Source organism: Macrosteles quadrilineatus, unplaced genomic scaffold (assembly GCF_028750875.1).
Source record: "Macrosteles quadrilineatus isolate MER2022 unplaced genomic scaffold, UCM_ALF_1.0 Scaffold_210__1_contigs__length_175684, whole genome shotgun sequence".
NCBI classification, from domain to species: Eukaryota; Metazoa; Arthropoda; class Insecta; order Hemiptera; family Cicadellidae; genus Macrosteles; species Macrosteles quadrilineatus.
The window spans coordinates 76354-101759 of NW_026542803.1; the positions used below are offsets into that span (position 1 = coordinate 76354).

General features: G+C 36.4%; 1 protein-coding gene across 1 annotated transcript in view; it reads left to right on the plus strand.

The window, feature by feature from the left end:
• The first annotated feature begins 620 nt into the window (after positions 1-620).
• The window catches only part of LOC128982349 (protein Wnt-16-like), a 36024-nt gene continuing 11238 nt past the window's right edge, over positions 621-25406 (plus strand). The window contains exons 1-5 of the mRNA XM_054401312.1: positions 621-709; positions 10641-10927; positions 16761-16917; positions 20051-20198; positions 23058-23198. Coding sequence (XP_054257287.1) covers positions 621-709; positions 10641-10927; positions 16761-16917; positions 20051-20198; positions 23058-23198 — 822 coding nt within the window. The remainder of the gene's footprint in view (positions 710-10640; positions 10928-16760; positions 16918-20050; positions 20199-23057; positions 23199-25406) is intronic.

The following is a 25406-nucleotide window of genomic DNA, read 5'->3' on the forward strand; positions in this document are numbered from 1 at the left end:
TTGTAAAATATTCTATAATACGTAGAAGATAATGTAATATTGTGGTAGTGTGGAACCAAGGGGGGGGGGTGTAGGAAGCCACCTTAGTCAGGTGAGTCAGGGGTAAGTGGGATATGGGGGGTATCCAGAGATGGTTCTTATAACTAGGAACCATAATTACTACAACATTTTGTGATAATTTGTGTGAAATAGAAAAAATAAGTTAGAATTCTGCTTTTTTGCATATTTTGGTGGGTTTTTAAAAAATACATTAAAATTAAAATACTATTGCTCGGTAACAAATTATCGTCCAAACATGTTTGAAATATAGAATTGTAGGAAATTTAATGCTCTACAAAAGTGTAAGGTATGCTTTTTCGGTAGGAAGTAAGAGAAAAAAGTTATTGAGATAAAAGAAAAAAATTGTCGAAAATGTTGAAGTTTTTCCCCCACCCTCTTTTTTCCACAGGGTCCTCGAGGTCCAAAACTTGGGAAAATGTTGATTTATCATCCCTGAACAACATCCCCAAGTTTCATTGACTTCCGACCTTTTTCCATCTAAAACTACCTGCTGACTGGACTAAAAACTAGTTGGAATATACTAATAAGAATATACTAGTTTTATTCACTCCACTGATTATATGGCACTTCGGGTGATCACATTTGCGGGATACTACGACCACTGTCGCCCGATTTTTGAAGAACAGCAAGTACTAACTGTGTTCAGCCAGTATGTGTACAACATCCTTGGTCTCCTAAAGGACAAGGAAACTGACTTTGACAGAAGGAGAGACCAGCATACTTATGAGACACGAAATGCAGTAGACTTGGATATGTCCCGATGTCGTCTAAGCAGATCTCTGAAAGGGGATTGCCCAACTCCGCGCAGTGGTCAAATTTAATCCGAGGAAAAGTTTTTTGGCCCCCGAAGGGTTCAGCCCAACTCCGCGCGGTGGTCACTTTTAGAGTCAAGTCAAACTCCGCGCGGTGGCCACTCCTAATATCTACGGTAGTTGTTTTGGCAAAGTTTTTACCAAAACAAAGGCTACAGCACATTTGCATGGACGTGAGTTGAAGTTTCTAAAAATTTTGCTGATTTTATTACAATAATACCCCCGCCGCAGCAAAACTGCAGACTAAGCGAACTTCTAATTGCCTGATTGCATTACCAGTAAAATATCTCTTTCGAAATATACTATTTATTCCCTATTTAAATAGCATTAGTTTAATGAGTACACATAGGTTTGCTGCAAGAGGCAGGGTAGTAAGTGTCTTTGTAAAATGTCAATAGTTAAGTGTAAAATAAATGCATTTCCAAATTTAGCCAAAATACACTCCTTTTACAGGAAATTACAACAATTTACTTATTCTCCGTAAGAATAACATGGGAATTATAAAATTAAAATTTGTTGGCATTTTTTCTGTAACAATTATGGCGCATTATAACACTTCGATATACTAAATTATTTGTCTTTAGGCTCTACAAATTGCTTTCAAAAGAAATTGAAAAAAATTATGCTTTTAGGGTCAAAGTTGGGAAAACTCGATTTTTTCACCATAAACCCCAGTTTTCATGGTCCGATCGTGCTGGTTTGTGAACTCGTTCGAATAAATGTAGGTTTAACGTTCATACCAAATTTTTTTGCTCGAATTATCGTGCTAACGGATATATATATATATCAAACATACTGTATATATAAATTCGAACGGATGGTGTTTTCGGCCTTTGGGACATAAAAACGAAAAATTAAATCAGTGGGTCCAGGTCTTACCATAAGTCCATAATACTTCTTGGATCCTACGGTAACAACCTATTCCCTATATGGGAAATTCGCTAAAACGTTGGTCTGGGTCTGGCTTCAATGAAAATCCTCTTCATCGACGTTAAATTCACCATTTAATAAGACGTAAAAGAAATATTTTAGCTTATTATACAAGTAAAATTATAGATTCACAACTGGAGGTGAAACTTAAAAACCACTACTATGTAAGAAGTTCAAAAAGTCCGTGCGAAGAGTGTATACGTATGAAAGTTTATGAAATTCTCAGTTCACGATTATTTTTAATAATACATTTCATTAACGATTTCATGAGCTTTACGTTACTATTGTGTGCTGCGATCACGGATTTTACCTTATTATGCAGCAATATACTGCAAATTTGCTGTAACCTCTTTTTTTGTAAAAAAAAGTTTGCTCTGCATCTAAAAGTGGCTACAATGGACTTGAATGAATAATAAAACTTAATAATCTCTTCCAATAACATTTAACAAAGGAAACTATTAAAAATTCTTTTTGTAATCAAATTTAAGGTATAAGTTTGTTTTTGAAGTTTGCCAATAATGTGATTTAGTTTTTCTGGAAAATTAATAAGATATTACTTTCCGGTACTGTGATTTTTAATTATTTACGATTGTAAAATGTTTTACTAAGGTTAATATTGCTTCGAATTTTAAAGCTTATAATTATTGTTTAACTATATTAATTTAAATTTATTATGGTTTGAAATAAGTGTAACTTTTGTAAATTTTTAAATATTTTACTTATACAATTGTAGTAGGCTAATAATTTGTATTTTAATTTTAGTCCAGATATTTAAATGGAATGGTGTTTTGTTGTTGTTTGTTTTGTAAATAATATACACGATGTTTATGTTAACGATGATTAATTTGATGTAAATCTGTGTTATATGATTCTTATTAATGTTTGATAAAAACCACCAATTTTGGCTCACTTGTCCTGGAATTTTTAACATTTTGTACGTAGAGTAATTAAATATAAAGTCAATTTTGAAGTCTAAAGTTTTATTAAAATCCCTATACTGCTTTAAGTATTGATATAATTTTGTATTGCAAGTCATAAAAAACATAGACGTTTGTCGGCCATTTTTTCCAATTTGAGGAGTGTAGCTCACTGTTGTATGACTCAGAGATTACAGCTAATTTGTTATAGCAATCTGCGGTTGTATACAAAACTAATATTTTTGAACTTGGTACTAAAGTTCAGAGAGCTCATAAGCCCAGTAATAATATGAATGATTGACTATTGTAGAATTTGGAACGTATAAATTCACAGTCACTCTTTCTCACGGACTTTTTAAAACTTCTTTATATTAGTGGTTTTTAAGCTTCATCTCCTGTTTTAGGTATATCTTATCCCTTTTCCTTTCCTATAAATGAAAAACATAACATAAAGTATAACACAATTTCAAAGTTCAAACACCAACTCTCAGCCGTCAGGCTTTGAAAGCCAAAATTGACCACTGCGCGGAGTTGGACATGTGATGTGCCGCGAGGGATCCGAAGTGACCACTGCGCGGAGTTGGACATGTGATGTGCCGCGAGGGATCCGAAGTGATCACTGCGCGGAGTTGGACATGTGATGTGCCGCGAGGGATCCGAAGTGACCACTGCGCGGAGTTGGACATGTGATGTGCCGCGAGGGATCCGAAGTGATCACTGCGCGGAGTTGGACAGTCGGTTTTGACAGATTTCTGACCACTGCACGGAGTTGGGATAAGCCCCTCTGAAATGCTTCCCACGGTACGCTATCAGGGTTTTTACCACACTTCCTTAAACTGTAAAAGACTTGAAGGTTAAGACTTTCAAAAAGACCCTTCCTCAAAGCACTGGTGAAAAGGCCGTTGTACTCGTTGGCCGAGCTAGAAGAGCCACTCTTTCGTGCATGGATCTTTAAATGGGAATATTTCAATAAGTAAAAAAAATCCACGAAGTAAGTTTTGTTTGCTGACTAAAAACAGGACGCCTTGCATGAGATGATAACACAATTATTTTAAAAACGTATAACCATACAATTAGCCTCTATACGTCATTCATTGACATCTTTAATCCCTTCAGTTACGTTTATATAATTGGACTTTATAGTATAGAGATCGCATTTTTTAAGTTTATAATCCCGAAACCACCAAACCGGATTTGCCTTGGGGGCCCTACATTTTCTCCCAAGTTAATTACTTGGACAAAATAAAAAACACTATTTATGTATTATTAGGATTAAGACTGTATTTTCCATCTTAGTTTATAGGATGACACGCGAACATTTAGTTTTAAACATTATGTTGTTTTATTTTTTCAGGTTCTGTATTGTGCATTGTCTTGTAATATAATGTATTTACCGTTAGAAAATCAATATTCATATTATTATTACATTATATTCCGAAGATACACTCAAAGGTTTTGCCGATTCGTACAAGTTTCTAAATCACATTTTTTGATTGCTCGTGCATTTCCCCGCCCCTGCTGATTTCAACCCCTAATTTCTGATCCTGAGTCAGGCATAATCTAATTCAATAGCGGATCGTTTTCAAAAAATATATCGTTGTATGGTCGATAGAGTCTCTTTGCCCAGATATCGAATCGTTTACAGGGAATTGGCCAAAGCTCTGCTCTAATCCCATTCCCGATAATAGCCTTAGAGCCAAATACTAATTTTCGTTTGAAAAGAATCGCATTCGACTCGGGAAAACGGCTGAAATAGTGGAAAATTTGACGATTTTATATCGGACATTAATTTTATTCGTGGCCCTTTTCAGTATTGGCGTTTTCATCAGTGGCTATTATTTTTAATTCAAAGATTTAGTTAATTCATAATTTCTGTTAATCTATGTTATAGGATCTGCGATGAATTTTGTAATTTAAAGTGTTCGAATCTCAAATCAAATACTCCTTTGTAGTTAACATATTTACATACATGGCTTGCGTCACAATTTATAAATAAAATACATAATAAGCAATGACATCTAAAATACTACTATCATAAAAACGTTTGTGATACAAGCAAATATTTCCTGTCGTGGCTTAGAATAGTTAAAGACAACCCTATTAAGGCGAATCTCCTGTATTCATCATCCAGTATTCATCATATAAAAGTTTAACACGAAAAATCCTCTCTAAATTCTTTTATAAAAGTTCTGAAGATGTCCTTAGAAAATTCAGCACTCTGTTTAGATTTGAGTTACCATTAAAATTTGCATTTTAAATCACGTTTTTTTATTTAAATCTCTCATAAAGATAATGCAAGTCTGTTCGAAGCAGGACTTAAAGTTAGGAGCTTACCATCATATTATTAGAGCTCTTCTAGTGGGATTACATCGTGCAAGCAGAATGTGAATCATGACTTAGGCCTAACTGTTGAGTCATTCGAGAGAATAATTACTTTGTTTACATTCATAATTATTATATCATTATGGTGTGTTCTACTTATACGATAACAAGAACTAGGTTAGGTACGAAAATATCATAAAATATTGCCACGGACCAGTCATCCGGCCCGGGTAAATACCCAGTAGGCAGGTATTTAAAAATGGGTATTTACCCAAGCTATATCCTGGGTAAATAACCAAAAGTGAGGGTATTCATACAAGTATAAAACGTTAGCAGTGATGTAAATTTGTGATTAGCATGGATTTGTGATGTAAAAATTAGTAAAAAATATGGCGATTTATTGTTTAGAGGGTATACTTTGTCTAATATGGTGATTTAAAAACTCGAGAAACTCGTGAAGAATACCTATACGGTAAAAATTTGGTATTTTTGATTTTAAAGGGGGGATTTAAGATTTTAACCGTCAGTTATATAGATTTTTTGGAGGACCAATATAAAAATTATAAATTTTAGTGTAAAATTATAGACATTATATGGTTTTAGAAAATGTTTATGTTTACAAAAGAGTAGATAGGCTACTTATGTATAGTATCCTAATCCTAAAAACAAAATACTAATTATATTATATTTTTATTAACTTACTCGCACGCGATACATTTTTTTAGAAAGTAAATTAATTACTTGAATGAAGTATTATAAAGGTGAAATAAAGTTGAAAGTCAAATACAAGAATATAATTTTGGCCACGCTTAGTAATTCTGTATGTCTAATTCAGAAATATTTTCTTGAATGCTTAGACCACGTATATGAATAACATTGTTACTATTAGCAACACGTACATTATTATTGTCAACAGTTTTACTAAACGGGTTTGTACTCATTATTCAAATTGACGCAAGGGCTTTTAGTTTCAAATACTGTATGGATGTTCCTTTAGAATTATTAAACATGTTTAGTTAAAAATAAACTTATTCTATAAACCTTCAGTTATAAATAAACATATATGGAGAAAGATCTGGTAGTTTACTGTATATATTTTAGGATTTTGTGTACATTATCAAAATGTAATGATAATTTACACATAATTTGCATTAAATGTGTTAAATTCCTTATAATTTAATCAACCGAAGTAAAATATGCATTAGAAACACATTCCAGAGCTATCTAACGCGGAAATACTAAATTAAAACTCGTTTGTAGCGTGTAGTTGAATAATCACAAATACTCGGGTATTTACCTGCAGTTATAAATATCCGGGTACCTTATACCTCTATCATGGAGCGTATAAAACTCTATTTTGTTGTAATTGTGTTGTTAATAGGTCATTGGTCGGTAATCGGTGTAAGATTAGAATGTGTCTTGCTGACGCGATGCTGATGTAAGCCACACCACATCTGTCTAGCAGCCAGACATCTATCTAGACATCTATGTGGCGCCCCATGTTTTGCTGATACCAACAAGATTACGTACACACGAAGAGGTAATGACGCAGTTCCATTGATAATGGAAATTATTTTCCTGTCATACAACACTCTTAGGCCTATTTTATACTCTACTTCACATTCGGCTCTGTGAGTGCATAGATAGACCATGCGGCGGGCGGGCGGGACTAGATGCACGCAACGACGGCGCACCTACGAGCCGTAGAAACGTGTGGCGTTATGATATAGATATAGTTTGACAACTTGTGTTTTTGGCATATACCTGTGCCCGAATTTAAATTTGTTATATCTCAGTTGTTAAGGTCGTACAAAAAAGTGCAAAAATAGTATAAAATTATAATATAGTTCATATGGTAAAATAATATATAACTTCTTGGGCTATAGGCAATACCCATACCCCGACTTGAAATTTGTTATATAAGTATCAGTTCGTATGGTGGTACAAAATCTTTTTGGAGGCGCGAACCTGTACAGAGACAGTACGAGATTGTGATTTAGATTATTATCTAATATTGTATATATAGATCGTGTTTTGGCGTAGACCTGTACCTTGACATAACATTTTTGGCCCTAGAGTCTTAATTTAAATCGTACCAAAATGTTAGCGTTTCTGTGTACTACAAAAATAATACAGTACTATGATATGACATAGAATGTTCTAGTATTTGGGCACTCAGGTTTTGGCGTAAATTGGTCTGCAACCCGACTTGAAATTGGTAATATCTCAGATGTTCAGGTGGTACAACATGTTCTTTTGGTGGTACAAAAATAATACAAAATGATATGATTTGGTTGTATGTATTTGGTTTAATATACAACTTGTGTTTTGACGAAGACCTGTACCCTGAGTTTTGATTTTCGTATAAATATTTTGGGGAAGGGGTAAATGTATGTTTGATGATACAAAAAAGTACAAAATTATGATATGGTTTAAAGTTTGAAAATGAAATGTCGGGGTACATATAGCACTATTGCCCAACCTTTGTTCTCATAGCGTCAGGAAATTTGAGAGAAACCCCTTAAATCAAAGAGTTCATAAAAAGGAATACGTCCGCTGTCGGTAGGTTACCGATCATGTCTAAGCAGGCACGCTTTGGATTATTATTGTGTTCATATTCAAAGTACAACTAATTAAATTAACTAGTTAACTAGCTAATTCTATACAGCCAGGTGCTACTCACCAAGTTTCATTAAATAAGTTCATTAATTAAGTAAGTTCATTAGTTTCATTAGCGGTTATCACATGTGCTTCACACGCACAAGGTCCCTGGTTCGATCCCGGGCGGAAAGAAAGAATTTTGCCAAAAAAATCAATGAATTCTTAAATATTCTCGTATTATGATTACAAACAAAGTTCGAATAAATACTTCATTTTATATTTTTACAAATTTGTATGAATGGTCTCAAAATTAATCTTTTAAGAATCTAAAAGATATAGAAACAAGCTGTAGCAACCTTATGACGGACACATCTTAATTAATTATATTGTCCAGTGGCGATGATCCCGGGGTCAAATCTCAACAATCATGAATTGCTTTTAGATGGGTTTCATGAATCAGTTTTTGTTTCGTAAATAAATTAATTAATTGTATTAATTAATTAGATACTTGATAATGCTGCGACCTACTAGAACTAGACCTAGCCCCGAAGTTATATGTAAAACGGGTTCGGTCTATAGCCTTCGCCCTAGGACGTAAAGGTAGTACTTAATAAAAAATATAAAAATTACAACTTTCAAAAGTACAGATTATGTAGTTGGATTCGCTATTAAATAACTGCACAAGCTTACACAATTTGTGACTATTATAGCTTGTGCTGCATAATATAGCTAAATTATTGACACAAAACGTCAAAACTAGAAATGTATAGCCACAGTCACTGCACTAATTACTATTATTGATGCGATGGTCGGGTCATTGCTGGATAATCCATAAATAATGGGATTTAAACAGAGAACTAATAAACACGTGTACGTTCATTAACAGAGTATTTGCACTCACACTATTATTATACGTATTCAACTCATTGCCATGGTTACTATGTTACATTGAATACCAATCTGTTCAATCATTCAAGCTATTTTTATTATTGTTTTTTGACGTTTTCTTTTAAAACAAATTTATATTTTATAGACGAATCGTGTACTCATAATATAGGTAATTATAAAAAAAGAGTAAGACATGGTTGAGAAATCGATAACACTTTTGATTATTCTGATAACTAGCAGTGGCAAGGTTATACAGGGTGAATAAAAAGTCAAGACCAAACCCCCCCCTCTAATATTTTTCCAAGTAAATATACAGAGATATCCGTTTGGTAGTCGTGCAATCTTAGCAAGAAGTTTTATTTTATGATTTTGAAATTTTTGAGTTGCCCCCCAAATCCCACCTTTTGGGGGGACACTAAAAAATTTCAAAATCATAAAATGAAACTTCCCGCTAAGATTGCACGACTACCAAACGGATATCTCTGTATATTTACTTGGAAAAATATTAGAAAGGGGGGGAGGGGGTCTTGACTTTTTATTCACCCTGTATACATCGATGGTGGCAACTAGTAGGGAGTGGTACGATAGTGTGATGTGGGCCTTCAAATGTAATAATCTACATGCACAAACAAATGATTAAACACTTCAAAAAAGTATCTCGAATAGAATAACCAACAACAGCTCCTTCAATAATGTGACGCAATTTAACGTAGGCAAACCACGGTAACAAGCGTTGTCGGTAATGAAGGAACTCAAGTCGTATATTTATTTGAAAATTAAATAATAGCCTACCGGTATCTTATTTTTATATTTGGTTTATTGTTTACTGTTATCTGTTATTGTTTGTTGTTTTGTGGTTGTTTTGTTAACTGTTGAATTACAGTACAGCATTTAAAATAAGCGTAGGCCTACACACTGCTATGAAATATTTATTATAGGCCTATCTTACTTAAGTTTTTGTACTGAACCACATTTAGAATCAGTCTTAATAAAACAAACATCTTAAAGCAAAAATAACTAATTTGGAAAGCTCCTATTACGAAGATATCTTAATATATTAGTTTTACATGTAAATCATCCCCTTTCCTATTTTTACTATTCAATGAAGTTATAAAGTCATCTCTTCGAAGGTTAACACCTCATGATCCTTCAATCTCGACTACCAAACATTTTCAACAACTCGCGATATTTAAGGCCAGTGAAACACTTACCGACAAAATCACCGGACGCCGGATCCGGCGAACGTTGAGATACACAGGAAGGTATGGGGAATGACGCATTGTTCCGGTTCGGCGAAACAGCCGGTCCGGGGGGAAAATGCTCCGGCAAAGCCTACGGATATTCCCTACTTCGCCGGACAGCCGGACCTGCCCTGCCCCAATCCTCAGTCATCCTGGTTCAACCGAAAATTTTTATGGGTGGTGGTTGTGTTGTACTTTATTTTAGCGCAGTGTACAAGTGGTTATTTAGTTTTTATCTTTTATAAGTCAATTTAGTTTTATATTCCATCATGAGTAGATATGGATTTATTAATAGGTTTAGTTCATGAACAAAACCAGAAATCTAGGATAGATCTCTGGAAATTTACAAGGACAAGAACAAAACCAGGGACAGCTGTGTGGCGCTCAATCCAGCCTTTTTCATTCCTTTCGTCATTCCTGAGCTGTAGAAATAGAGGATAAAATGCTCTATGAAGTTGCTCCAGAATGGGATGAACCCATTACTCGGTGTTTCCTCTTTCTTCTGTGGTGGAGCAACCACAGTACCACGGCCAATTTCTTAGGTGTTGACAGCACCATTTCAAAGAAATAACTGATGATTCAGAGTTCATTACACAGTATTTATTGTCGCCGGCTCGGGGCAAATAGTTTTCGCCCTGACAGTGTGTTCTCACATTCAACCTTTGGCGTTTGCGCCGGAACCGGCTTCCGACAAGTGTTGCCTGGCCTAACATGCTAGTAACTGGGTGGGATCGTGGAACAACGTGCCCGCTTCGGCATCATTGAAGATGTTTTGTAGTGAAATAACATGAAGCGTGAAACCAGAGGACCTAAAGCTATAAAATGAGTGGTTATTTTAGTTGCTCAGTACATTGTAATGTTTGTTACAGGTGCCTAGGTGTAGTGGGTGTAGGACCACCCATGCAGCAGAGTCCTGGAGTGGTGGTGGAGGGGGAGGATCCAGAGCTAGCGGAGGCTAGAGCTGTATGTGGCTCACTACCAGGACTGGTGGCTCAGCAGATTGAGGTGTGCATGGCTCACCCTGGCACCATACGCAGTGTCAGCGATGGTGCACGCCGTGGTATAGAGGAGTGCCAATTCCAGTTTCGCAACGAGAGATGGAACTGTACGACCAATCCTGAGGAACAAAGTGTTTTCGGATACATTCTCGACAGAGGTATGAATACTTCTAACAATAGTTGAAATATACTGAAATAAGTTTGTCACCCAAGCTAGCTACTCTGAATACTTTGTTCTTGAAATGACCAAATCTTAACAAAGCTTGAAGCTTTGAAATGGAAGGAACTAGACATACCATTTTCCATGCTAAAGTTCTTGACAGTTTTAGATTTAAATTTAATGGAATGAAATTGAGTCAACAACATCTTGTGGTGGTGTAAATTAGTATCTCAATCAATTTCAAATAAACTAAGTATTTAATCAAGCAAAACTAAAAATACAAGTCATTGTAAACTGTAGCATCCTTTACGTCAATGAACTATCTCAGGAACTATGAGACAGAATATGGTTTTGACAGCAGCGCCATTGAATTAATTAGTAATCCCATTTATTATTTATAATTTATTTATTCATTTATTTATTTTATTATTATTAATTTATTATTATTTACTAGCTGTCGCTATTTTCTATCCATAATGAACCAATCAAAGAGGGCACTGGTGTCTAGAATTTCATTTTCTACCTCTTTTTGTTAATGAGATTGTTGAAGTGGGATAAAAGGTGCTATAGATCTATAAGAAGTTGTCCTGTCATTTTGGCTTACTTAAAAAGTTTGCATATTCGACAGAAATCAGTGTTGTTTATCAGCGCAACCTGTTAGTGGCTCAATTCAACTTTACATGGGGATGGAATGTCTACGTAGTTCTGTACTTAGTGAGTGGCTCATTACACTGGTTTGGTTAAAACTTTACATGGGGATGGAATGTCTACGTAGTTCTGTACTTAGTGAGTGGCTCATTACACTGGTTTGGTTAAAACTTTACATGGGGATGGAATGTGTACGTAGTTCTGTACTTAGTGAGTGGCTCATTACACTGGTTTGGTTAAAACTTTACATGGGGATGGAATGTGTACGTAGTTCTGTACTTAGTGAGTGGCTCATTACACTGGTTTGGTTAAAACTTTATATGGGGATGGAATGTGTACGTAGTTCTGTACTTAGTGAGTGGCTCATTACACTGGTTTGGTTAAAACTTTATATGGGGATGGAATGTGTACGTAGTTCTGTACTTAGTGAGTGGCTCATTACACTGGTTTGGTTAAAACTTTACATGGGGATGGAATGTGTACGTAGTTCTGTACTTAGTGAGTGGCTCATTACACTGGTTTGGTTAAAACTTTACATGGGGATGGAATGTCTACGTAGTTCTGTACTTAGTGAGTGGCTCATTACACTGGTTTGGTTAAAACTTTACATGGGGATGGAATGTGTACGTAGTTCTGTACTTAGTGAGTGGCTCATTACACTGGTTTGGTTAAAACTTTACATGGGGATGGAATGTGTACGTAGTTCTGTACTTAGTGAGTGGCTCATTACACTGGTTTGGTTAAAACTTTACATGGGGATGGAATGTCTACGTAGTTCTGTACTTAGTGAGTGGCTCATTACACTGGTTTGGTTAAAACTTTACATGGGGATGGAATGTGTACGTAGTTCTGTACTTAGTGAGTGGCTCATTACACTGGTTTGGTTAAAACTTTACATGGGGATGGAATGTCTACGTAGTTCTGTACTTAGTGAGTGGCTCATTACACTGGTTTGGTTAAAACTTTACATGGGGATGGAATGTGTACGTAGTTCTGTACTTAGTGAGTGGCTTATTACACTGGTTTGGTTAAAACTTTACATGGGGATGGAATGTGTACGTAGTTCTGTACTTAGTGAGTGGCTCATTACACTGGTTTGGTTAAAACTTTACATGGGGATGGAATGTGTACGTAGTTCTGTACTTAGTGAGTGGCTCATTACACTGGTTTGGTTAAAACTTTACATGGGGATGGAATGTCTACGTAGTTCTGTACTTAGTGAGTGGCTCATTACACTGGTTTGGTTAAAACTTTACATGGGGATGGAATGTCTACGTAGTTCTGTACTTAGTGAGTGGCTCATTACACTGGTTTGGTTAAAACTTTACATGGGGATGGAATGTGTACGTAGTTCTGTACTTAGTGAGTGGCTCATTACACTGGTTTGGTTAAAACTTTACATGGGGATGGAATGTCTACGTAGTTCTGTACTTAGTGAGTGGCTCATTACACTGGTTTGGTTAAAACTTTACATGGGGATGGAATGTCTACGTAGTTCTGTACTTAGTGAGTGGCTCATTACACTGGTTTGGTTAAAACTTTACATGGGGATGGAATGTCTACGTAGTTCTGTACTTAGTGAGTGGCTCATTACACTGGTTTGGTTAAAACTTTACATGGGGATGGAATGTGTACGTAGTTCTGTACTTAGTGAGTGGCTCATTACACTGGTTTGGTTAAAACTTTACATGGGGATGGAATGTGTACGTAGTTCTGTACTTAGTGAGTGGCTCATTACACTGGTTTGGTTAAAACTTTACATGGGGATGGAATGTCTACGTAGTTCTGTACTTAGTGAGTGGCTCATTACACTGGTTTGGTTAAAACTTTACATGGGGATGGAATGTGTACGTAGTTCTGTACTTAGTGAGTGGCTCATTACACTGGTTTGGTTAAAACTTTACATGGGGATGGAATGTGTATGTAGTTCTGTACTTAGTGAGTGGCTCATTACACTGGTTTGGTTAAAACTTTACATGGGGATGGAATGTGTACGTAGTTCTGTACTTAGTGAGTGGCTCATTACACTGGTTTGGTTAAAACTTTACATGGGGATGGAATGTCTACGTAGTTCTGTACTTAGTGAGTGGCTCATTACACTGGTTTGGTTAAAACTTTACATGGGGATGGAATGTGTACGTAGTTCTGTACTTAGTGAGTGGCTTATTACACTGGTTTGGTTAAAACTTTACATGGGGATGGAATGTGTACGTAGTTCTGTACTTAGTGAGTGGCTCATTACACTGGTTTGGTTAAAACTTTACATGGGGATGGAATGTGTACGTAGTTCTGTACTTAGTGAGTGGCTCATTACACTGGTTTGGTTAAAACTTTACATGGGGATGGAATGTCTACGTAGTTCTGTACTTAGTGAGTGGCTCATTACACTGGTTTGGTTAAAACTTTACATGGGGATGGAATGTGTACGTAGTTCTGTACTTAGTGAGTGGCTCATTACACTGGTTTGGTTAAAACTTTACATGGGGATGGAATGTGTACGTAGTTCTGTACTTAGTGAGTGGCTCATTACACTGGTTTGGTTAAAACTTTACAATGGGGATGGAATGTGTACGTAGTTCTGTACTTAGTGAGTGGCTCATTACACTGGTTTGGTTAAAAATTTACATGGGGATGGAATGTGTACGTAGTTCTGTACTTAGTGAGTGGCTCATTACACTGGTTTGGTTAAAACTTTACATGGGGATGGAATGTGTACGTAGTTTTGTACTTAGTGAGTGGCTCATTACACTGGTTTGGTTAAAACTTTTCATGGGGATGGAATGTATACGTAGTTCTGTACTTAGTGAGTGGCTCATTACACTGGTTTGGTTAAAACTTTATATGGGGATGGAATGTGTACGTAGTTCTGTACTTAGTGAGTGGCTCATTACACTGGTTTGGTTAAAACTTTACATGGGGATGGAATGTCTACGTAGTTCTGTACTTAGTGAGTGGCTCATTACACTGGTTTGGTTAAAACTTTACATGGGGATGGAATGTGTACGTAGTTCTGTACTTAGTGAGTGGCTCATTACACTGGTTTGGTTAAAACTTTACATGGGGATGGAATGTGTACGTAGTTCTGTACTTAGTGAGTGGCTCATTACACTGGTTTGGTTAAAACTTTACATGGGGATGGAATGTGTACGTAGTTCTGTACTTAGTGAGTGGCTCATTACACTGGTTTGGTTAAATCTTTACATGGGGATGGAATGTGTACGTAGTTCTGTACTTAGTGAGTGGCTCATTACACTGGTTTGGTTAAAACTTTACATGGGGATGGAATGTGTACGTAGTTCTGTACTTAGTGAGTGGCTCATTACACTGGTTTGGTTAAAACTTTACATGGGGATGGAATGTGTTCGTAGTTCTGTACTTAGTGAGTGGCTCATTACACTATTTAATTTTTAATACAAAAATTTGCTACATCTGATTGATATTCTACTTCAGTATCCAAAAGTCAATGCTTAAACTCTATGATTAGTATTACAATGTTCTTACCAATTCTATCAATCATATAATTTTAACAAGTGCTCGGCTCAACTAAAATGTTTGAATCACTTCATTTAGTATACGGTAATTTTTAAACTTTATCTTGTGTTGTAAATGTTTTAGGAATTAATAATTTTAGCAATTTTCCCGTAGGTCTCATAGTAAGCCCTAGACCCAGGACTGATTTACTTTTTCATTTTGATGTCCCCAGAGGCCAAAAATACTACCGTTTGCACAATAACTCGAGTAAAAAAATTTGATAAAATTTGGAACAAAAGTTTAAACCTACAACATACAACTATTTAAACAAGTTGGCTAACCAACATTATCAAACTATGGGAACAGGGTTTCATAGAGGAAAAACCGGATATTCCCTCTTTTGACCCCCCAGACATACGGGGTGGCTGAAAATTAACTTGTTAACTATTTGAGATAGGTACTTATAATCGGTTTGCTGCAACCTTCTTAGATATGAGGGGCTACAATAATGATAAATAATTTTGTAAATTTTGCCCTTGGGAGTTGTAAGGGAGGGGGGGGGGTTAGCTCATAATTTTCAAATGGGAAGAATAGTCGACTTTGGTAGCATTTACCAGGTCTTGATGAAACTAAACAATTGACATAAAGAAAACAAAAATCAAACCACTAATAACAAAATTGTGCCCTAAAACGATTCAAATCCAACTACAGTAGAGTCCCGCAAACTCGGCGTAATGTGGACTGGAAGGGTGCAGAGTTTGTGAAATGCCAGGTTATCGGGAACTAGGGTTAAAAATAAGGACAATAAAATTTAAAAGCTTTTTAACCTTCCTTTTTTTATATTACAAGTCAGTATTAAGTCATCATATATAGTACAAAAAATCCTTGGTATGAGTTGTGAATGATTTTACTTGAGCTGGCTTGAGTCCATGTTTAACTTGAACTCAAAATATTAATAATTTTCTGAGCCAGGTGATGGCCGAGTTATCCATACTGCCGGGTTATCGAGTTCTGAGTTTGCGGGACTCTACTGTAACAATAATAATTTTGCAATTTCTTTCTAAACTATTTTGTTGAATTTAAAACAACATAATAAACAAAATAATTTAGTATTTTGAAGCGTTGTTTGTTGTACGCCTAATGGTTATGAAGAAAATTCCAAAAAACTGTAAATTTGGAATTTTAATGTTGTCATGGGGGCAAATCAACAGTTGTAGTTTGCTTGTTTAAGAAAATATTTTATCAAATTTGGCAAAATTGTTTGTTTCACACTAAGCTTAATAGCATTTAATACATTAATTAGCTTAATACATTTAAATAAATAAAAAATCACTTTAATCTCTTCACTGTACCGTACCAGCAAACCTAAGTATTCATGAAAATCAATGTTTTTTAAATAGAAAATTTGGAAATTTTGGTACAAACCCAACCAGGTGAATATAAATTCTCTAAGTCTGATGCAGGTTTGCTGCCTACTATTGCATGTGATCAAATCAAATCAAATCAAAATCATGTTTATTTCAGGAAGTAGAATACATTGTTACAATACTTTGTCAGTAAAAATGGTATACTTATGTTATAGTTACCTATGTAGGTCTAATAATATAATGAAATAGTCATTAAATATGAAATGCCCCTCTCATAGGCTACTGCCCATGTGTGAAAGATTTCCGCTATCAGGAAATGTTTATGTGTGATGTTTATGGGTGCAGGCAGTAAGGAGACTGCATTTATCTACGCTGTGACCAGTGCTGGGGTAGTGCACGCTGTCACACAAGCCTGCAGTTCTGGCAACTTGACAGAGTGTAGTTGTGATGCTGGCAAGCAGGGACAGACCACTCCAGAAGGCTGGAAATGGGGGGGTTGCAGGTCAGTGTAATGCAAAATCATAATTCAAATTATAGAAAATTGATGACTTAAGTAGTTTAGTTAACTTTCGGAAATATTAATGTCATCCTAAATGCCAGTATTAAATTCTTTTAGTAAGTTTTGCAGGGTTATGGAAAACAACTTATTGTTAATAATTTAATTAATAATTTAATTATTTTTCTAGTGGTAATAATGAAACTCTTGGTCCTAGGCAGGGCAAGGTAGCTGCATGGTTTGGTTATGAGCAGATAAAGTGCTTGCCTATAGTGATCAAAAGATTGTCAGTTCCAAAAATAATTGTTGTGTACATTTTTATTTCTCCCGCAATACGCAAATAATGAGGCGTAGGTAATTTCTAACTAATGTACCATTAACTTAATTGTCTTGTATAGTACTATACTATAACCAATACCATTTTGACAAAACCATAAAAAGTTTTGACATGAGCAAAAATACAATTTAAAATATAAAAAATTACTGTATCAACAAAACATATTCTACCGTGAGGTAATGGGTTAATTCGTGAAATGTAACAAAGCTAGTGTAGTTGTAGTGGATTCGGTTAAGTGTACATCAATAAAGCAATTTCGTTGATTGAGTGACAAGGTAGGCCTAATGTTACGGATTAATTGACAGCATTGAAATAATTGATAACCAGAAAGACAGACTGATATGCAGTAGATTGATTTGTAACCTCAGTACCATCGACTAATTAGATTGTCTCTCTATAAACTAAATTTGTCACTAAAAGTTGTTTTTTGAAAAAAATTATTCGACCTACATCAAACCGTAAACAAAGTATTTGTTTGTAAATATATTTATATACAATTTGTACTTTAATACAGAGTTGATGATTAACACATTTTTAATATCATTATAACATCCTTGTAGAAGCAAACCAGATTCAAAATAAGATTTCTAGTTTCTTTATTGCATGATTTTTACAGGTTGAAAACCACTCCTAAGAGAAAGAAAATAATTAGGATTCTTTGTTTGTTAAATTATATAAAGCTTCCCATAAAAAAATAAATTTGGTAGATTTTGTTAGAACATAATACAATATCCATTAAAATAATAAATAAAACATAATAAACATACAACAACCCATATTACAATATACATTTATTATTTTTATACCCGCTATGCAATGTTGCATTTTGCATTCCTCAAAACAAATTGGCGTAATGTAATAGCAAGCTGGACTTATGGCTGGATTGCAAACTCACTTGAAAAAAGGGACACATCAAGATCAAAGGAGGGTTTGGAGCTATCCTCCAGCTAAAGGGGTCCGAGGGGACTTTATTAAAATGTTATCGTTGAAACATGTTCTTTTTTGCTAATTTGGGATAATTTTTTTTTAAATTTATCTACGAACATGTAATTTAATTTAAATTGTGAGGCTGTTAAAAAATTAAAAAAACCCTCCACAGCAAACCTGCAGAGTAATTGAATTTTCATTTACCTGGCTGGATTTCTACTAAAATATTTCCTTATACTTCCTATTTAAATAACATTAATTTTAGTGAGTACCTACTTAGGTTTGCTGGTACAGGGAAGGTAATAAGGAGTTTTATTTATTATTTTTTCATTTTTTTATAGCTTAATATGAAATCAACAAAATTGCCAAATTTGATTAAACTGTATCCATAAACAAGCAAACTACAACAGTTTATTTGTTCTCCAAAAGAAAAACATGGGATTTGTTATAAAAAACGTATCAATGACCTTACCTCAGTCATGGCAGGAGATTTGATTGTAAAAAAAAATAAAAACACACATCAATGTATACATGGCAGCTACAAAGCTGAAATTTGTGTCATTCTGTTCACAAATGATGCCAGTAAATAATGATTAGCCTCGTTGCGGCGTACAAGCGAACTACGGATTCATACCCGAAACCGGCCCTCACTTAAAAGACCACTCTCGTACATTTTCATTGGAAAAAACAATGTTCTCTACCTGAAGGATCGTGTAATTTGTTCTGCTGTAAAAATGATATCTTAAATAGTTTGAATACATAAATTAAAAATACAAATAATCCTAATGGCAGATAACTCACTAACGAGGCATTAAAAAATATTTATTCCTAACTTTCATTTTTCTTTTGACCCATTTAACCTGTTCTTAAAATATTTGTACTTACTTACGGGACACTCTGTATACTATAAAAGTTACATAAAAACTTAATAATATTACAACTAAATAAATATTACAAATAGCAAAAGATCGTAAAACTGTTATTTTTCTACTTTCATTATTGATAATGACACTTTAAAATACAGTCTAAAGCCTGGAGACAGGGTTGGTTGTTACAGAAACACCAGTCAAATGAATAATCATATCCAAAGAGTATGTTGAGTTTGACTGAATTTGCAACAGATGCTAATTTGTGTAACAGTTGTGAGCGATGTGGCATCTCTGAAACTGCAAGTAACTTTTGGAATCTTGACTTTCAATTGGTTTGCGTCGTTCCCTAATTCATCCTTAGTTAGAAATACAGAATTATATATCACTAAATCATCAAATTGAGACAGGAGCGCGATGTAGCATATTTTAACCTGACTATGAGTGAAAGGAGAGATGCATTTTGTAGTTTGGTTACTGACTAAGACCAAAGCCCAGTTGTTTTAATACCAAGACTATTTATTGAAATACCAATATAAGGACAGCTGGGTCTAGATTTGAACCATTAAAAAGCTATTGACTTTTATAATTATTATGCTACTAGTGTGATACTTTTAAAATAGCTTTTGGGTTTTCACGTGGTGTTCTACATAAGCAATATTACATTTGTATTCATGAATAGATCATACTAATCATTTTACAAATTTGTATTGCCTTTGCCATCTTACCTATAAATAAAAATATAACACAAATATTAATTATTGCAAATATATACCATCGCAGGGCTGCCCCGAGGGGAATTTTTAGGCCAGGAGGGTGCCGGACCCTCCCCCCCTCGCACTCGGGGTGGTCCTGATACTATGCTTGATCATGAAACTTCATAACATTGTTTAACAAACGAGTTTCAGCATGTCAACTGTAGAGAGTGAATGTTTTTCTCAAACAAATCTTCTTTCTCAAACATTCTATCATTTCACAAGACACTAAGTTTACGTTTGTTGGCTTTCAGTGACAATTTGCAGTATGGAGTGAACTTTGCCCGCAAGTTTGTAGATGCTCCGGAGAGGATAAAAGCCTCTGGACTTTCGATTAAGAACCAAAAATCCTGGAGTGTGAGAGTTAGAATGAATCTTCACAACAATGAAGCAGGCAGACAGGTTGGTAACAAATATGAGGAGTAAAGTGGGGTTTGATAATCATAGAGTTTTGGATTCTAAAAAACTTCCCAATTTCTTTGGAAAATATAAAGTAAATTGAACATTTTCCATTGCTAGATTTGTAAAATGAGGTGCCTTTACATTTGTTTTTGTCATGAGAACCGAAGCTCCCTGACGACTTCCCGGTACCTGGTTACCTAACCCGGGCCCCATGGCGTAGGCCGGAGCTTACGCACCAACCCTGTATACACCATGGGGTGGATGACTTAAGGCCATCAAGCTTATCGGCTGCCAAAGGCAACTCCCATCTGAAAGAGGGTTGCCCCTCAATCCTAACCAGGGATACCGACTACTTGGTCAAGCGCCCACTCCACCTGGTTCCCCCAGGTACGACACCCTGAAGGACCATAGTGGAATGCCCTGACGCATTTAGTGCAAGCAACACTCGGGACCTATCCAATCCCTGACAGGCAAAACCCGCCATCAAAGCCAGGAAGAAGGGGACCACCAGCAAGCTGGTGGGGGGAACCCCAACCACCCATTACCACCACTACCCGATCGAGGCCTTACCCAGTTGCTGGGAAGCAGAGGTGACCAAGATGTAAGGTGCAAAATTTTAAGGGGGGTAAAAACGTACTGCGAATAAATGAACACCAGAACTTACCCGATTTTGATCCACAATAGCCTACTCCTAGGTCTATGCGTTGGCCCTAGCTTCGGCTATGAGCCAAAGAACGTAGGCCTAATTATTTAATAACATTTAAGTACACAAACACACCCACAACTGCATATTAATTCATAATAGCACTCCGTTTCACCAAACAAAGTTAAACCGACCGATTTTACAAGTATTTATCACCGACAACGACAACATAACCTCAAACTGGTGTTTGTTGATTGACGATGACAGACGATAACTAGACTGAATCCCCGATCAGCTGTTGGCTAGTTTCCAAAATCACCACCGGAGCGCTTAAGCCGCGGCCGAGGAAATCGGGATTTGAGCCGGACAAGAGTATTTCGCTGTTTGACCGCCGACTACGACGACGACACTACGATTTTATTACGGAGGTTAGCTATACCATACTAGTTAGGCTCTTTTCACGTTTTACGTTATTTTCATCTCACGCATTGTTAATCTATCATACATTTTCGCTTCCTTTAAGTCCCGATTCAAATTATCTAAATTTTAATAACTTAGTTTTCGCCGACTTCATTCTAGACCCGCCAGTTCCTGCCTGCCAGTGACTAGAGGTGATTATCGTTTGGTTTGATTTAAATCAATTAGTTTCAAAATTACAATTTCTATGAATGATTATTCCGTACGTTTATTCTAATGAATTCACCGTTTTAATACCCCGAGACTTGTCGTCTGAGTTCTAAACCCTGTCTTTGGCGGGCGAGAGAACCAAGTCTTGGGAGTAGGCTGATATGAACAATCAGCTACGAATATTAGTATTAAATTTATCTTAATCATCCCACGACAAATTCTCCATTCGATTAAATTTTAAATAAATTGATCAGTCAAAGCCGTGACAAGTTCATATCGACTCCTGGATTTTTTCTCGGCTCCTTCTGAGCACTCCGGGGAAGAAATTTGAGTGTGGCTGGTTCTAGGGGTAGGCCTAGCCTGATGTAGGTGAATACTAGTTTATTCCCCCCCTAGAATTTTGCGTCACAAAGGCGATAGATCCCTGAACACCCCCAGCGGGCTTGAACCCAGCACCCAATCTACTTCGTTTGCCCATCAAGCCCAACATCACTGCCAGGCCATCAGGGTTTCCCAAAAGGAGGCAGGAATAGAAGTGGATCCCACCCGGATGAACCTATCCAGCAAAGGTGGCGACACCCTTTGCTCAATTGAGGTTCCAGGGAAAACCCCCCACACTCTAGATAACCATACCTTCCGGTCTCAGAGACAGGGATTGGCTGATGGAGTGCGCCCAGCCGTTGCCCTCACACTGCGGAAAGTTATGTTCCCCTAGATTGTCCCCGTGAGCTGACGGGTACTCGCCTGACTTCACCTCCAGGAAGGCTACTTCCAAAGTCGAGGATTTGCCACACAGAATGCTGGTCGCATGAAGCAAGCGGGCCGAAGCCCAAAGGATCATAGCTACAGGCAGATGATAGATTGGTGGCGCACTTCTACCTCTCGCAGAGCTAAACATCCCACCAACCTGGATGGAGGAATGTCACTGGGTACTCTCCCCTAAGGGGCTGGCTTGTCCAGTCGTCCATAGCTATGGCCTACTTGCAGCGCCGATTCCAACACCGAGCAGTTACCTGCTTTACTTGCCCGTTTTTCCACCTCCCAGGAAGAGGCTATTTCCAGAGCCGAGGATATGCCTCACATAATGTCAGTCGTACACTACAGGCAGGGCAAGCCCCAAAGAACCACAGCCACAGGCAGGTGAGAGACCAAAGTCTAGCAGAGCTGAACATTCACCATCCTGGATGGAGGAATGTCACTGGGTACTCTCACTTTGGGTACAACCCAAAAAGAGGCTGGCTTGTCCAGTTGTCCATAACTGTGGCCTACCTGAAGTGCCGGTTCTAACACTGGGCAATTACCTCCCCTCTGGGGGGGCAAGAGCTAGGGTCCGCGTGATCGCTAGGCCACGTACCCACGCAAGCATGGGCCCCCTGCGGGCAAATGAGGTGCCTGGAGTGGAAACTTTTTAATGTGATTTGTACCTATTTATGACAATATTTTTATCTTTCCGAAACAGAGGTGCCGGAACTCCGTTCTGCCGCATTTCCTAGCAAATCGAGCACTGCATTTTTCTACGTAAACTTTACTTTAGTTCTTTTGTGTAGGAAAAAACTTATCTCCATTCAAATATATTATTTTCATTTCAGGTTGTGGCATCCCTGATGCGTATGCAATGCAGATGCCATGGCGTATCTGGCTCTTGCGAACTCAAGACTTGTTGGAAAACAATGCCATCCTTCACCGAAGTGGGTGATACTTTGAAAAGGAAATACCAACAGGCTGTACAGGTATTTACATAATTTTAAAATACTCTTTATTGGTTGAGTATATGAATCAGAAGCAGTATTTTTTTTTAAACTTAAGTCAAAATCATAAATTCAATCATTATTTTAATAAATGCATATAGTATGGCATTATGTTACAATAAATTGAAATAATCTCTGTTAATGAGCTTATTCTAAGGCTCTATGCTATCGAAGTTTTGCTTCACTTGTGTTGAGGTTTTAGGTGCTGTTTGTCTTTAAAACCTTAAAGACCTAAAGACAAAAAGCAAATGTAAAAAAGATCTTTTTTGAGAGTGTAATACTAGGTGCCAAACCATTGAACTACTATATCGTTTGTTCAGTCAGTCCTCTAGCTATAGAATGCTGTGGGACAGCGCTATCAGCAAAGGTCTCCAGAGATTCTTACCCTGCTCTGCACCTCTTATTCATAACCTTGTAATGATTGGCCTCCCAAATTGTATTCAAAGGGTTGCATTCTTATAGAGTTCACTGAAGCTTAAGATGGTCCATCTTCTTTGTCATCTGCAAGGGACAGGCCAAGGTATCAAAGGTCTTCATCTGAATATGTCGGATTGTTGTTGCTCACCAATGCGACTAAGTCAGAACCTGATGTCTTCAGTCACCTGATGAATGCTTGTATTCGACCAATCAGTTCCTCCCCAGGAATGTGGCTCCCTCTTACCAGATTGCCAAGGGTTGTCTGTCTTACCTTAAGGAGGTACTCTCAGTTAAAAAGCAGTTGATTAGCAGTCTCCTCTGACCTGCCAAACTTCGTGTATAGTGGAACTCCATATACAAACCCCTTCAATGCAGACAATTTCTGAACTGTCCATGCCTGGTGATCAGTCCTATTGTAGTTGTTGGTCCATATCTAACCTCAGAATTTCTGACGAAACCAGTTTGGAAGGTGTGTGAAGGGAAGGGTAATAAAAAAAAAATAATAAACAATAATCAAACATAAATTCCCTGTTTTATTGCATGTTAAAGTTCGTTTCAGCTGTTATTATTTCTTGTTAGATATTTATTTATTTGTGGAATATCTGTAATCTAAAAGTATATACTCATGTTAAATAATTTTAAGAACATTTCTATCATATTTACACTTGTTTGTGTTTTTAATTTAATTAATTTTTTCAACAGTTTTCAATATTAAAGATGTTTATAATCATGTTAAAAAGCTATATTCCTAAACTGTTTAAGTAGTAGGAAATATATTTTTTTGTACAGTTAAAAGTTCACACTGACTCAAGACAAAGTAAAGGATGGAAAAGTCAAATTAGTATTATAAGAAAAGCTGCAACCAAGCCTTTTTATAAGGCTTATGCAGTTTTTGTATCGTAAATACATTGTAAAGGGTGTCCCAGTAAGAACGCCGGATTTGAGGAGCGTCTTATCCTTATCTGTATTTCAATAGGAAATTCCCAAATTATCAGCGATGTTACCCGTATTAGGTCCCATTTGTAGTCATGAATCGCTACACGACGTAACAACGCGTGGTCATAGTTAAAGTGCACTACAAGTACGGAAGCTGCGAACTATTTACGGCCGGGACAATGCACCAAATGATCCATCTGTCCGAAGATTGGTTTATAAGTTCGAATAAATTGGCTCAGTTCTATACTGGGGATATTAATTTAAAGTCGCTTGTTTTCGCCAATAACCCTCAAACAATCCAAGACTTGAAGGAGGAAATGATTCGTGCCATTAATGGAATTCAACAGGAAGTGTGTGAAAAAGTGATGGAAAACTTTGTCAAGAGATGTCGAGCTTGTCAGTATTCAGCAGGTTGGCACTTACAAGACATAATACTCTATTACTAATCGGAGATATTATGCTTTAAGATTCATGTTTCATATTGTAAATTTAGCGAGAAAATATATGGTTTGTTAACATTTCAAATCCGGCGTTCTTATTGGGACACCCTTTATATATGTGCTGTACCAAGTAATAATAAATAAATAAACAATAAATCCTTATTTGTCGTAAAAATACAGAGGTATTATTGATAAAGTCATAAAATGCAGTGCAACTGCCAGGTCATACAAGTATTTTTTTAATTTAAACTATCTTAAAGTTAATTGCTTAATATTGAAAAAAATTTATTGACAAATTTACATGACTAGTTAAAAAGACACAATCACAAATTAAAAACTACAACTGCTGAAAAGAAAAAAAATACAAAGAATACAACACCTAAAACTGGACATCTTC